This window comes from Triturus cristatus, chromosome 3_1 (assembly GCF_964204655.1).
Source record: "Triturus cristatus chromosome 3_1, aTriCri1.1, whole genome shotgun sequence".
Classification (NCBI taxonomy): Eukaryota; Metazoa; Chordata; class Amphibia; order Caudata; family Salamandridae; genus Triturus; species Triturus cristatus.
The window spans coordinates 221,958,233-221,974,403 of NC_140583.1; the positions used below are offsets into that span (position 1 = coordinate 221,958,233).

The 16,171-nt window shown below is 44.6% G+C and overlaps 1 protein-coding gene across 1 annotated transcript in view; it reads right to left on the reverse strand.

Annotated features, from left to right (window-relative positions):
• Nucleotides 1-16,171, reverse strand: part of IDH3A (isocitrate dehydrogenase (NAD(+)) 3 catalytic subunit alpha) — a 121,236-nt gene that overhangs the window by 18,843 nt on the left and 86,222 nt on the right. The window contains exons 7-8 of the mRNA XM_085643723.1: nt 9,415-9,517; nt 9,260-9,324 (exon numbers count right to left, since the gene is read on the reverse strand). Coding sequence (XP_085499849.1) covers nt 9,260-9,324; nt 9,415-9,517 — 168 coding nt within the window. The remainder of the gene's footprint in view (nt 1-9,259; nt 9,325-9,414; nt 9,518-16,171) is intronic.

The window sequence follows — 16,171 nt, forward strand, 5'->3', positions numbered from 1 at the left end:
GCACTTGGTAGGTTCCGCATGTCAAGCCTTAGATAGATGGGGATATAAAATGGGAGTACATTCGGAGTTCACCTCTGGATCCAGGGGTGTAGGAATATTAATCCACAAGCGCTGTCCGCTGATAATACAACAGACATGGACCGACGCGCAGGGCAGATTCGCGGCATTGGCGGGCCAATGGGAAGGGAGAAGGTACAACTTTGTTTCAGTATATATCCCGCCAGCATTACATGGATCCGCGCTCCCAGATTTAGGCGCATTTCTGCTTGCACTCCCGCAAGGAGCAACGATTATAGGGGGGGATTTCAACGCGGTAGTTGATGAGACCATGGATAGGCGACCCCCCAGAGGATCCAATAGCTCCAGTTCGAAACTTAGGGATTTCATAGAAACGATCGGCCTAACGGACACCTGGAGAGCGAAATTCCCACATGACAGACAATATACCTTCCACTCAGGGGTGCACAACAGTGAGTCACGGATATATCACATGTTTACCCAGATGCTGGGTTTGGAACAGATAGCGGAAGTGACACACTTGCCTAGGGGAATATCGGACCACTCCCCGATGCTGCTAACCTGCTCTTCAGGCATCCCAGACAGGCGTAGGCTCTTCCCGATTTACCCATATTATTTCACAATTAAAAAGAGCTCAAGAAAACATTGGTCACCGCCACGAAACTATATTTTAATGAGAATGAACACACGGTGCAGTCACCAGCGGAGCTCTGGGAAGCCTATAAAACGGTCCTGAAGGGCCAGGCCATATCCTCCGTATCGCACCACAAGAAGCGCCAGCGCCAACAACTCCACTCGCTAGAAGAGAACTTGCAAAGGGCAGAGGCGGACTACGCCGCCGACGCCACGGCGGCGACCGCACATGGGCTACAGCTAGCACAGCAAGAATACAGGACATTTGTATGGGAGGAGGCAAAAACTAGATTACAGACCACAAGGCACACAGTGTACGAACAAAGGGACAAAGCAGGTAAGCTACTGGCCTGGTTAGATAAAAAAGACAAAGCTAATAGGTGGATAGCAGAGCTTGCCACACAACATGGCGAGCCAATCACAGACCCACAGGCCATAGTAGAGGAACTGGCGGCACATTATGAACGCATCTATACGCCGACCGCTACGGCCACCATAGAAGACAACAGAGCCTTCCTGCACGACATCCAAATGCCAAATTTGGCTCAAACAGCAGTGCAGGCGCTTGAGGCTGACATTACACAGGAAGAAACGACTCAGGCTATATTCGCACTCCACACAGGTAAAGCTCTGGGGCCTAATGGTATCCCAGTGGAACTCTTCCGACACCTGGCTACGGTCCTAACACCGCACCTCTTAAACATGTATAAGGACAGCTTAGAGAAAGGGGAACTTAAAAAAAAAAATTATAAAAAAATACCCATGTAATGGACACACGTGTCCTGGTAAATGATCGGTAATTCAAATGTTATTTTAAACCATGTGATTTCTATTAATTGTTATGAGTGAGTTATAACGTTCAGGAAAAAAGAGAATTCTTAGTAAATAACAGTGGCATAACGCTGCAGTCTTCGATCGTGACTTTACTTGCAACAGCATATCTATAACATACTCAATAAATTTCGTAAACCAAATTGCCTAGCAGGAGCTCATCCCGTTACTCAAGATTTCACAGACAAACTGCCAAATAATTACACAGCCAAAGCAGACATGTAGGACTCATACTTAAAACAGAGACAAAGCACCAGCGCTGACCCTTATACAAAAAAACAATCCAAGAATACTCTAACCCAGCCTCTCCTTTCCATCCAACAAATTTCCCACGATGAATGTATGGACTTGGTCAAAGCGAGCAGGCCTGCCGACAGCTGTTCTGACCCGTTACCACCGCAAACCTTCAAGACAATTCTTCTAACAACCTCAGCTGCCACTCCAGTAAAAAGAATCAACAACTCCTTAACTAACTGAATATTTCCAGAAGAACTCAAAAAGTCATACACACGCCCATTACTGAAGAAAACAAACTTGGACCTGCTAAACCCTGACACCTACAGACCGATTACAAATGGACCTTTCCTCAGCAAACTGACAGAAAGAGCAGCGTTCGCCCAGATGTCACAATTGATTGAAGAGAATGCCATAATTTCAGACTTCCACCCGGGATTCTGTCCAGGAAGAGGCACAAAATCTGTTCTTTAAATCATCCCAGATGGCAAGGAGGGGACAGTTGACCGCAACGGGGTTGCTGCACTACTTCTCTTGGACCTCAAGGCTGCCTTTGACATGGTTCACCATGATACGCTGATACAAAGACTCTACGAAGCCGGCATAAGGGGACTGCTCTAGACTGGATCGTATCCTATCTTTGCAACAGAACGAATGTGATTCTGGGCAAATCACTTATTCTCCCTGTGCCTAACAAAAATGAAGGTGTCCTCATGTAATGCACCGCTGCTATGTAAAGCGCTCTGATACCAGATACCTTCGGGTCAAGTTCGCGCTATATAAACCTCCGTAATAAAAAGAAATTTCATCCAAACCCCACCTTTCTCAACCAAGCCGTAATCCACAAAAGCAGGGGTTCCTAAAGGCTCTATCATCTCGCCCATGCTTTTCAACATCTACAGGAAGTCATTTCCGGCACTGATCAATCGATTTCACCTCATGTGATATAACTATGCAGATGACATGCAAATACTACTTCAACTGGAGTGCTCCAAAGACATTGGAAAATTCTCACCAATTTGCAGTTGTCTCAGAGCTATGAGTCAATGGCTGACGTGGAGCCATCTCAAACTGAATGCTTCCAAAACAGATCTACTCATGTATGCTGATTGGAAACATTATGACCCGCTAGCCGCCTGACATGATCTGGGAACACCACCAAAAAAATCAAAGGAAGTAAGAAACCTCGGAATGGCCATGGACTCCAAGCTATTGATGAATGCCCAAGTGGACAAACTAGCAAGATCAAGCTTTATTACTATAAAAACTCTGCGACTAATCTTCCACCATTTGGGATTTGCACACAAGGTCCAAACTACTATCTCCCTTGTTCTGTCCAAACTCGATTACACCAATAGCCTCTACTAAGGATCACCTTTAACGACCATGAAAAGACCAAAACGGATTCTGAACTCGGCTGCCAGACTACTCTTACTTATAAAGCCGCAGGACCACATCACCCCTGCCTTGAAAGCCCTACATTGGTTACTGGTTGCCAGAAGATCCACGCTCAAGCTGCTTTGCATCACCTACAAAGCGATACATGGAACGGGACCGCTCGTCAACAGGAATAAAATCACCAAACACATTCAACAAAGGAACCTCCGCTCTAGAGTGGCACCTCGCCTCAAAATCCCAAGGTACATGAAAAAAAACATGGGTGGCACACCCTTCTCTGTTCAAGCAGGTTCTTTACCCCCAAACATAAGCTCCACGGATAACAACCTTATCTTCAGAAAACTACTCAAGAATTGGCTCTTCTCCACATAAGCACCATACGCAAACAGAAATAGACAGCATATCACTCTTGTATATAGGCATTTATTTGTAGTACAGATCTGCACCTATCTGTGTATTGCTTTATATAAACGTGTAGTTTAATTTTTAAAGAAATATATATATATATATATATATATATATTCATTAGCTCTGCCAAACAAATGTACATGAGCCCCCTCGCTACCATAGCACGCCAACACAACCTCAACATCATCTCCTACGCCGACGATACCCAGCTGATCCTCTCCCTCACCAACGACCCCGACACCGCCAGAGCCAGTCTTCACGAGGGGATGAAAGACGTCGCCGCCTGAAACTGAACTCAGACAAGACGGAAGTCCGCATCCTGGGATCATCGCCCTCCGCCTGGGACGATTCCTGGTGGCCCCCTGCCCTGGGCACCACTCCCAAACCAACGGACCACGCACGCAACCTCGGCTTCATCCTGGACTCCTCCCTTTCGATGACCAGACAAGTCAACGCCGTCTCCTCTTCATGCTTCAACACCCTGCGCATACTCCGCAAGATCTTCCGATGGATCCCCACCGAAACCAGGAAGACCGTCACCCAGGCACTCGTCACCAGCCGACTGGACTACAGGAACACCCTCTACGCCGGAACCACAGCCAAACTTCAAAAAAGACTCCAACGCATCCAGAACGCCTCCGCACGACTCATCCTTGACATCCCACGACACAACCACATCTCCGGCCACCTGAAAGAACTGCACTGACTCCCCGTCAGCAAGAGAATCACGTTCAGGCTCCTCACCCACGCACACAAGGCTCTCCACGGCCTGGGCCCAAAGTACCTCAACGACCGCCTGACCTTCTACACGCCCACCCGCCAACTACGATCGACCAGCCACGCCCTCTCCTCCGTACCACGCATCCGCCGAGCCACCGCCGGAGGAAGATCCTTCTCCTACCTGGCAGCCAAGACTTGGAACTCCCTCCCCATCCACCTTCGGCTGACCCAGGACCACCTCTCCTTCAGGAAGCAGCTCAAGACCTGGCTGTTCGAGCAGTGACGGACCCCTCCCCCCCAGCGCCTTGAGACCCTCCCGGGTGAGTAGCGCGCTATACAAATGCCTTGATTGATTGATTGATTGATTACTGATAGTTACATTATTCTATGTTGTCAACAGGTATATGTGACTGCATAAATAAGTAAATATTTTATAACTATCTACAATTGCTTCACTATTGAATTACAAAAACAAATTGTATATAAACAAATGAATAAAATTAATTTTAAGTACAACAACACTTGAAAGTCGGAGTTTATTTATTCGATCTTTAATTTGCATATAATACCTTCCTTTATGCATCTATATACCTTCCATGTACTTATGGATCTATATATTTATTACTTTTCTTTGAATTCAGCATATCCAATGCACTACCCTATTTCTCACCCTATACGTCTCTCAATATATCTTCTACCTCAACTCTCTGACTCATCTCAAATCTTTCTACTGCTCTTTACAATGCACTACCCTATTTCTCACCCTATACCTCAATCAATATATCCTCTACCTCCGCTCTCTCATTTATCCCAAAACTCCATACCACTGCTATGATTCCCAAAATAACCCTCTCTAAACTCTTCCATACTCTACTCCTCCTTGCATTATCTCATACCTCTGTTACTATTCCGATCCCCCAAAACAAGCCTTTCTAAACTCTTCCGTCTCACTACTCCCCCCTCCACACCCCATATACTCATCCCAAGCCTCATTCTACTGCTATGACCTCCAAAACAAAGCCTAGTCATTGGAGTGAGCGATGCATTTCCCCTTGGCCAACCAGCCCACGCCAGTTATCTCTTGCGATCGAGTCCATGTAGCCTGTAGGCGATAGGAGCAGCAGGACCTCAGCCAGCTACAAAAGTGTGATAGGCACACAAGGGATGAAACTGTTACAGCCCGGACACTATGTGGAGCAGAAATGGTAGGAAGCCGGGAGGGAAAGAATGGTTACTAGCAAGTTCACATTTAAAATTTGCAGAACCACATTTTCTTAAGGCAGATTTTCTTTGAATGAGGAGGACATTATGTAGAAATTAGTGCAGTCTATTAAATGTATCGAGCACCACCGTTCCTTAAGATAGGCTTCAATACAACATCTACCCACCAAATACAGTATCAGGTCTAGCGTTAGAGAAAGACAACATGCAGATTAAGCTATCTTTCCCATTCCTTTCAGTCTCATGCCACTGACAATCACATCGAAAACATTTGCCACAAAATGTTTCCTTCATATCTTAAAGCCGCACACAATACGAAAATGCTTGCAACACTGACCACACGCCGGAACGCACACTCTACTAACAGTGAACAACAAACTGAGTAACTCCTTACTTGACCACCCATTAAGTATTTCAGGTTCCCATTAGTGTGAAATACATGAAATAGCTATTTGAGCCTAGTTCAGATAAGCTCAACTAAGGATACTACACAGGCCCTACTACTCAAGGACACTCTGACATGATAGCTAGAGCAGACACATCATTCTGCCTCGGGATACAACCAAGAGGGCAACATTTTTCACATCCTTTGGGAATGCCCGCTGATACAGAAATTTTGGGAAAAGGCCACGCCATTAATGGCCCAGGTTCTGTCTTTACATGTCCTCCTAGATGTAAAATGGCTTCTTCTGATGATATCAGGAGAGGAGAACTGATTCAAGTACCACCAGATCTGGTTAACAATGGCGGCAGGGCTGGCCATACTAAAAATTGTGCGGGCGTGGGGTATGAACACTCCCCATTGCATCAACGATTTGGAATCGCACCTTGATGTGTGCCTACGGGAAGAACAGGTAGTCTATCAAAGCATGGGCTGCCCTAAGAATGGAATGAAAAAAGATGTGGGGGGCCTGGCTTGACTTTAGGGGTTTTTGATGTGAGATTAGGTTACTGGGGGGAGAAAGACAGGTAAGACAGTCCTGGAGAGCTGGTTAAGCTAAACATTTATAAATGGTAATAAACCGTAAAAGCACCAATCTTGACGTACACTCGACCACTGCCTAGACAATGTACAAATTTAATTGTAATAAATGACGTGCTAATCTGTATTCTTCTCCTACATAGGCTGTACAATAAGCAATGTTCAAATAAAAAGTTAAAAAGAATGTGCAATACAAATGCATCAATGCAAAAATGTATAATGAAATACAAGTAATTGAATGATAGACTGAAGTTAGAATTATGGACTGATATGTACTTTGGACATTGTTAAAATAAAGAGGACTGAGCATTTCAAAGCGTAACTTATTCTCACTTAAAATTCGAAATTAATTCGAAGAGCAGCAACAGAAAACAGATTACCTTTTGTTTTAGATCTGAATGTGAAATAATGACCAACCAGTTAAAGGCATCTTAACTATTTGAATATCTATTACACAGTGTGGTGGTGATCACATGCAATCAAAGCCATGTCTATATCTTGACTGTCTTTGAATTGCAACCATAGTACACTTTTGCTAAACCAACACGGAGTGGTCAGCCATGGGAGTGCCCAGGTTTGAAAACGATGTTGCTGTTGAACTCGAAACTCTTTGTTAGCGGTCTCTCAGAGCATCATATGGTGGGATTTAGTTGACAATTTACTAAGGATATCAGCACAAATGTGTACTGTGATGTTGACTGTCTCTTTCGCATAATCTTCATAGCAAGGGTTCTGTAGATAAAGATGCAGATAGACATAGTAAAGGCTTGTTTAAAGAGTAAAGGCTTGTTTAAAGAGTACGATTATTTGCGTCTAATAGACAATTGTATTAGGTCTTTTGTTTGGGGTTCTATCCGTCCTCGCTTAGCTGCCACCAAACTAATGGCTCGACGTCCTTATGGTGGTTTGGGGTCACCATCTTTGGAACATTGTTCCTTAGCCCTACACCTTTCACAACTAGTTTATTTACTCCTAAACTATGCTGACCCTCCACAGTGGGTTCAAATTGAACACTCTCTTCTTAATCGAAACGATGGCCTTAACTTTCTTTATGGTATTAGATATCCACGTTCTTCACCACATCAACATGATGCAAGCTACTCATCAAGCATGGCATCGAGCACATCGATTAACACAAACTTCTTACCGACTGCAATATAAAGCACCACTTTGGAACAATGAAAGTATTCGAATAAATAGTAAAGCACTTCAAATGGTCTATTTGGATGTCATGTGGCATCAATACACTTGATCAAGTCTTATCAAATGGGAAGTTAAAATCATTTGATCTGCTTCATAAAGATTTTGATCTTCCATTAAATCAAATATCACAATACTCACAATTACAACACTGTCTAAGAAGATGTTTAGGTTCTCCCCCCTGGATATTATACCCCTCACCAATATTGGATTATCTTTCTGTTTGGAGACGACACAAAGGAGTGATGTCAGGCTTATATAATACTTTAACTTGCCATTTATTTTCACAACCACTTGCTAAAACTCTTCAAATGAAATGGCAGGAACGCCTGCACATTACAACTGAAGATAACGTATGGTTAGATATCTTGGAAGATCTTGATAAAGGCACCAGAGAAGCTTGCTTGAAATTCTGTCTTTTTAAAATCTTGCATGACTGGTATTGGACCCCTTAGAAATTACAAAAAGCTGGACTATTGTCACACTCTAAATGCTGGAGATGCTCGGAACTTATTTGTGATCTTCCCCATTTACTTCATGATTGCCCGTTCATATTGAATTATTGGACTTTTATAGGGACCACACTACAGAAAACTATTCTATCCCTTCGTCTTCCACTTACCCCTTCAATCACTTTATTACATGATTTTCAAACTCATCCTTCCATTACACGTCCGCAACGTCGCCTTTTACACACTGCACTCTCCACTGCCAAAATATGTATCTTTAGACATTGGCAATCATCCAACCCTCCCTCAAATGAAGAATGGCTTGTAACGATGGTTCAAACAGCGGCTCATGAACGTATTATATACCGACTCCAAGATCAAGAGGAAATCTTTCAACAAGTATGGAATCCCTTTCTTAAAGACCCCTAAACGCCCTTTTTCTCCTTTCATATAGTCTCTTTACTTTCTACCTCTTTATGCTGAGACAAGGAGTCTGTCTATATCCATCTCTATATCTTAATCTATTACTATTTCTACAATTACGCTTGTATAAACTTATTTCTTTATTAACTTGCATCTATTTAAATTTTACTTACTTGTTTACTTGTACTTGCGTTAATATTCACTTATGTATTCCTCTACTTACTTATGCTTACTTATTATTTTTTCCTACTAATTTCTGTTTATTTTTCCTTTTAGCTTATCTTTTTTTTCCTTCTATTTACATTTCACTCCCTATCAATTTCCCTTATATCTTTCAATTCTCAACCCACTTTACCCTTTTTTCTATATCTTTATAAATATCTCAATGATACTTGCATATTAAAATAAGTGTACTTATTAACTTACTCTTTATATCATATAAGATGCCTTATGTAAATTTCTATTTTTTTACGTTTTATGTGATAATGATATTCTATATGCTTAAAATGTTATTTGCAATTATATTGTATTTATTACATGTGTTTTCAATTAAAATTTTTCACACAAAGAGTATGATTATTAGGTAAGGATCTAAGTGGATGCATGATTCACACAAGGTACTACGCCAGGGTAGTAGTTTTACTACTTAGAATGTTGACCAAGAGATAAGTCATTCTACAGGAATAGAGTAGCAAGTTCATGGCATGTTCTTAAAAATGATACTGTATGAATACAAACCTACCTAAGGATATCTCCGTATAGGTTAGGCATTACAAGCACATCAAATTCTGTTGGGTCTTGTACCATCTAAAAGAAAATAATGTTTATGAACATTATTACCAAGATTTAAGCTCTAAAGCATTTCCAAACACAAAATTGCATTTCTCAGATACTTACATTTAAACATACGGTATCAAGGTACATTTCATTAAACTTTACATCTTTAAAGGTTTCAGCAACCTCTCTGCATTTCTTCAGAAAAAGTCCATCAGACATTCTCCTGGAATTGAAAACATGTATATGTTTTAAAGCAAATGGCACATACAACTGCATTTCTCAACATCACAACTGTGTCTTGTTTACTTCTGGATTATATCAACTGGACAGCTATACAATATATGTGTAATTATATTCTTTCAAGCTATATTCAGGTAAAGAAACCTTGGCAATTCCTTGTACGCCCATGTAGTTTGGCTCCAAGCCAGAAATAATCTTTAATGGCTTGTGAGACCTGCAACACAGGCCAGACAGCGTGCTTACTATGACATACCAAGAGATCACGAACTAGCAGTACCCGACCACAAAAGGGTGGAGTAGAATGAAACTTGCAAAACAGGTATTCAGATAATACCTACAGTCAATCCTGTACAAACACTGGCTCTGCAGAGTAGTGACTCCAGAGGGCGTGCAGACATGGAGTGTTAGCTCACTAGCACATTGCTTACTATCAGTTCAAGCTATTAGGGAAGGGAAATAGGATTTGCAGATTTCACTATTACTGAACCAACTAAAAGATGCACTGGGACATGTGTTCAATTGAGTTTATATCATAGCTGAGTGCCGATCCTACCCACACATTATCATTACCATGCTATCTAAAGGAAAGAGTGTAAACAACAAAAATGTATTTTTTTCAGCAGCTACTAACTAAACACACTCAGACAAAGGGCTCATTCAAACAACACTTAGGAGAACATGTGAGTTCAACTAAAGAACAACGGAAGAAAGTTTAACCAGTCACAATGTGGGAAGGATGGTGAGGAATAGGCTACCTTGAGGACACAGCACTTCAATTGATGCCCTGAAATGCTAAACACGTCACTACACATCAAGTGAGTACCAAGTGTTAACAAAAAAGGTTTCCATATATAGTATTTGTCTGTCTCTGGTTCACCATGCAGCGTCTGGGCAGATTTTAGTAAATAGACAAAAGGGTGCACATTTCATCTTTCTAATTCAAAATAGAGATTAGACAGTAGTCACTCGTCCTAAAAGGAAATAGATGAAATCTGTGGTAAAGAACTAGAGTGTTCAGAAACAGTGAGATAATTAGTTTTTAATGATCATACATGATTTGGACTGTAATGTAATTGGTGATGCCGACCAGTCTATCTGTGAGGCACAATTTGCACATATGAAAAGGATGAGCTAGTCTTAAAACGTTCTATTTCTTTAGGATCCAAATATCTCAAGGAATATGTTGCAAATGATTTCCAATCTGAAGAGCTGCACGAAGGTACAGAAGTAGACATGGCGGTTCCGAGGTTCCATTGTACACTGGATGCATGCCAAATGTGGTCCTCCTAAACTAAGTCCACATTGCATATTCATTTCGTTTTGATGACTTGCTTTGTTGCACCTGTGCACTTCACAATCACATGAGGTCAGAAAAAAAGATGCCTCTTTTGGCCTTAATGGGAAAATGTGACTCAGTTTACAGGATGGACGATGTGCTTGAGATCTACAGCTTAATCGTGGAGGCCGGATTAGACAACACCCATCTTATCACTGGATCCTATTTAACAAGAGGTAAGTTATATGAAAACTACTGGGTAATCTTACAAGAGCATATCTGGCTGAGAATGTGGATTCACTCTCTGTGATGGAAAATACAATAAATAGAGCTCATCAGGAGATCTGTGCCCAAACTTGCTTTCTCAACAAAATATTACCCAAGCAAATTGAAGTATGGTTGCGTAAGAGATGATCTTCGAAAGCCAATGTTTTAGCAAGAAGCAGGGTTTCCTACTCTTTGAAACGTCAATTAGCGAAGGCAGTCGTGTTCGAACAGAGCCTGGAGAGACCAGCCACTCTACAACAAAGAAATCGAGAACCTTGTGTGTTCATAAATTGTGGGGTAGTTGAACATGCATAAGTGGCACATGTTCAGGTCTTTTGATCAGATAGCAATGCAGAGCCACAAACAGGCTCCAGGAATAATGGGAACGCAAAGTAATCAAACTCTATCTCAACCAACTTTATTTTAAGAGAGGGAGATGTAAGTGAACTTTCAAGATTTAACTGTTGTGTTTCATTGTGTACTGTACTAGTGTTATAGTATGAGATGCGAGAAGAGACTGCAGAGTTAATGTGCAAGGTTAAATCAGGCTCACCCCTGGATGTCTTACCTGCAAAAATGTCAGCCTCCCTCGCCAACCTGCTATTCGATTCCATTTGTTCTTTATTAAACTCGTCTCTGAAAGAAGGTCACTTACCTTCAACATGGAAAGTGGCTCAGATCATCCCGTTGTGGAAAACCACCAAAGCTCCCATGGAAGATCTTTCAAATCTCCGCCCTATTTACCTCCTACCCTACTTTTGTAAAGTCCTGGAAAAACATGTCAATAAACATATATCTGACCATATCGAATCGGCTGGCTAACTGGACCCATCTCAATCAGGCTTCCACCCCAATTACAGTACGGAAACTACATTGATGGCCATAACAGACATCAGGCTTGCGCTAGATCAGGGCCAATCAACCCTCCTGGTGCTTCTAGACCTCTCTAGCGCATTCAATACGGTCAACCACCAGACTCTGCTCGGAAGAGTGAGGGAAGCAGGTATTTGGGGAGTAGCACTGCAATGGATAACCAGCTTCCTCTCTAATCACACTCAGACTATCAATCTGGGCCCATATCGGTCCAATACAGAAAAACTGACCAAGGGAGTGCCTCAGGGCTCGTGTTTGAGCCCAAGTAAGTTCAACATCTACGTTACCCCCTTGGCCACACTGTTAAGGAGGCGGTACAAAAGGGGGTGGTGATGGACGGAGCATCAGAACCAATCAAACACTCACGCCCAGTCAACAGATCTGGGTTTGATCCATCACCGTTCTTTAGCCCACTCTGCCACCCCAGTTCAGACATGGCCATATGCAAATCAGTCTGACCCTGTGCCTAATGGGAACAGTCCAGCCCGAACTGCCAAGCCAGGCCTTCCCTGGACCGGAAATAAGCTTCCTAGGACCGGTTTCTGGCATTTCAGCCGTCTTCAGCCAGGCTTGCTTGAATCCAGTGGCAAAGTGAGCAAGGGACTCACGTCTGAGCATACCCTGCTGTGAGAAGTTGGCCTGGTATATGATGCTCACTAGTTAAAGTGATCACCTTGTACCATGCCAAGCAACCCTTATGGTGTGGTTGTAAGTCAACCTTTTCGGACTAGCTGCCCTAGTGGTAGCGTAGGCTAAGCAGTATTTGAGGCTAAACTCGTGAAGCGTGTTAAGCCAGCTGTTTTACCAAATGCAACCCCCTTTTATACCAATGAAAGGACACCACACAGATATATATTCAAAATATATATGTATTTATTTCTCAAAGTAACCCCTAGTCTCTTTATGAGCACAGGAGCACAAATCGTCAAACAAGATTACAGTAGAATACACAGAAGTTGCACTTTATATGGATAGGCCATGGTGGCCGCTCGAACCATATACTAAAATAGTGGTATAAGTACCACGAACAGAAAAGGGAAAAGGCCTAGGGCCTCTAGAATCGCTGGGCCTACAAGGAGCTAACTTCAGTTAGTGGCCAGGAGGTCCACGGGTGGCGTGTGCAGAGCAAATAGTCACACGCGTGCTCCCATAGGTTTCAATGGGTGAGTAAAAAGTACAAAGTTACTGCAAAGAGGATCTTCCGGATGGACTAGGAACTCAAGATTTGGAACACAGGCACTAGAGATGTAATACTACACTTGGGCACAGGAGTGCCAGCTTTACCTCACCCACAGGAAGCGGGTGCATAGGCCTCGAAGTGCGTCGGGTTTCTTCTATCTGTTCCGTGGAGCCTGAAGACAAAGATGCTGCAGGCAGTCGGTCCGGGAGAGATGCGGTGGATCCAAGAGTGGATCGGAGATGTTGAAGACCTGTAAGCAGAGGGGACAGTGTTCACAGTCACTAGCCAGTGACCAGCGTGGCACCAGGTGGGTACCAGGCAATGTCGGGTGCAAACAGGACGAAAGGTGTAGCTTGTCTCTGCAGCCACGTGGTCCCTGGAGGTCGACGACGTCCAGGAGTCGGTTCACGAGCTGTCCCACGCAGGCTCTCGCTGTCGGCGGTGTCGGCGACTTGATCGAAGCAAACAAGCCTTGGCAAATGCAATTGTTGTAGGAGATGAAATAAGCTGATGGTTCTGACCAGCAAGGTCAGAAGGACTGCTCCTTTGGAGGGGAGCAAGGGCCAGTCTGGAGCAACCAGACCAGCAGTGTATTTCGTGAAGTTCGTCGCCAAGATGGCTACTAGCCAACGGGCCAGCAACCGGTTAGGCGCGTCGAGTGGCAAAATGCAGAAGGGCCCCACGCAGATCGTGGAGATGCTGGAGGGCTCACCTTTGGTGCAGATGCTGCTCGAGGGTTGGGCTTCTCAGATCCCAAAGCACAACTTGGAGGGAGCCTCGGTTGTTGCACTTGCAGCTTGTCGTCGTCGTTCCAAGATGGCTGGCTCCACGTGTCTCGGTGCCTCCACGGGTCTCCTCTTTTCAGGGACTGTGGATCGGGCGGTGAGAGGTCTGGAGGTCCAGGTCTTGTCAGTCTCTGGGCCCGGGCTCCGGCGGGAGGCGGCGGCAAACCAGACGTTGATTCGCTGGATGGTGCTTGCGTTAGCAAGGTGGTCACTCCCTGACCACAGGGGAGATTTCCTTCAGTCTTCTGTGCAGCAGAATGTCGAAGTTCCCGTCTTCTTCTTAGTTTCAAGTTGGTTCCAGGATGTCTGAAGTCTTAGGACACAGCTCCTACCTTTAAGCGGATTCTAGGGGCCGGACTACCTGCTAGGTCCCTCCCTATGGGTGGGACCAGGAAGGGGGGTGGTTACACCCCCAATCCTTTGTCCAGCTCGCCCCAGGCCCGGGACTGGTGTGCCCCAGGACCGGTTTGAACTGGCATATGCACCGAGGCTCCTTGTGAGCCACAGGCATGTCTGGTTTCTTTCAAGCCCTACCTGACCAATACACAAAATCCTGTCTGGGGTGGTGCATGCACCTCCCCTGGCGGGAAACCCTTTGTCCACACCTCCCAAGCTGGAAGGACTCCCAGCAGCAGGAGGGCAGACTTGTGTCTGTGGTGGCAGCATCCATTTTGTGGAGCTGAGGCTATGTCTGATTTTACCCGGGTTTCAGGTACTGTACATGTCGTGTCCCTCTAGAAGGGTGGAATGCTAACCCCGTCGCCAGAATTGGCGAGGGGTTAGTATTCCAATTCGTATGACACCTTACTCGACATGTTTTGATAAAGCCAAACCAAAGATAGCATTTAACCGCGAGGTTCATAATGCACTTAAGAGTATATGGTATGACGATATCTGGAAACAGTAGAAGGAAGTTGTTCCGACCACTGCAGACAGGCTCAGCTCATGCCAGAGCACCATCTCACATGGAACCAAGCACTCTGCCTTCAGGATTGTTAAGGCCTGCCATAGGAGTGACTTATAGGTTACCAGGTGTCCCATTTTAGGTTAGGTATAGGTATACTACACCTAAGTAAGAGGTGATTACACCAACTTACCCCAGCTGAGTGATCAGCCAGTTGTGTCAAATTGTTAGGCCAAGCCTGGGGTGGCATAATACATGCTTCAGCCCCTGGCAGCCCTTGGGTACACCAATGCCCTGGGTACCTAGTGTACACTGGTACAGGGGCTGACAGGGTGATCCACTTCCAATTGGTTATGCACCTAGGGTGCCTAGTTTTAATTTAGTAGAGAGAACAGCAGGCTGGGGGTCTGATTGGCAGGCCCACAGCCTCAATATGTCAAAAACCAGTGAAGCAAAAAGCAAAAATTTGGGGTGACCATAGGATAGCAGACCCTACTCTCCTACACCTGCCAACTTAAGGCGAACAAAGCGGTAAAAAAGGGGGTGGTGATGGACGGAGCATCAGAACCAATCAAACACTCACACCCAGTCAACAGATCTGGGTTTGATCCATCACCGTTCTTTAGCCCACTTTGCCACCCCAGTTCAGACATGGCCATATGCAAATCAGTCTGACCCTGTGCCTCATGGGAACAGTCCAGCCCGAACTGCCAAGCCATGCCTTCCCTGGACCGGAAACAAGCTTCCTAGGACCGGTTTCTGGCATTTCAGCCGTCTTCAGCCAGGCTTGCTTGAATCCAGTGGCAAAGTGAGCAAGGGACTCACGTCTGAGCATACCCTGCCAACTTATGGCGAACAAAGCGGTATAAAAGGGGGTGGTGATGGACGGAGCATCAGAACCAATCAAACACTCACACCCAGTCAACAGATCTGGGTTTGATCCATCACCGTTCTTTAGCCCACTCTGCCACCCCAGTTCAGACATAGCCATATGCAAATCAGTCTGACCCTGTGCCTCATGGGAACAGTCCAGCCGGAACTGCCAAGCCATGCCTTCCCTGGACCGGAAACAAGCTTCCTAGGACCGGTTTCTGGCATTTCAGCCGTCTTCAGCCAGGCTTGCTTGAATCCAGTGGCAAAGTGAGCAAGGGACTCACGTCTGAGCATACCCTGCCAACTTAAGGCGAACAAAGCGATACAAAAGGGGGTGGTGATGCCTGGCGTACCTCTTTTAAGGTGCGCTGGCTACGAGCAGGAAAAGTGTGCCCCATACATAATAGGTATGCTCAGACGTTGAGTCCCTTGCTCACTTTGCCACTGGATTCAAGCAAGCCTGGCTGAAGACGGCTGAA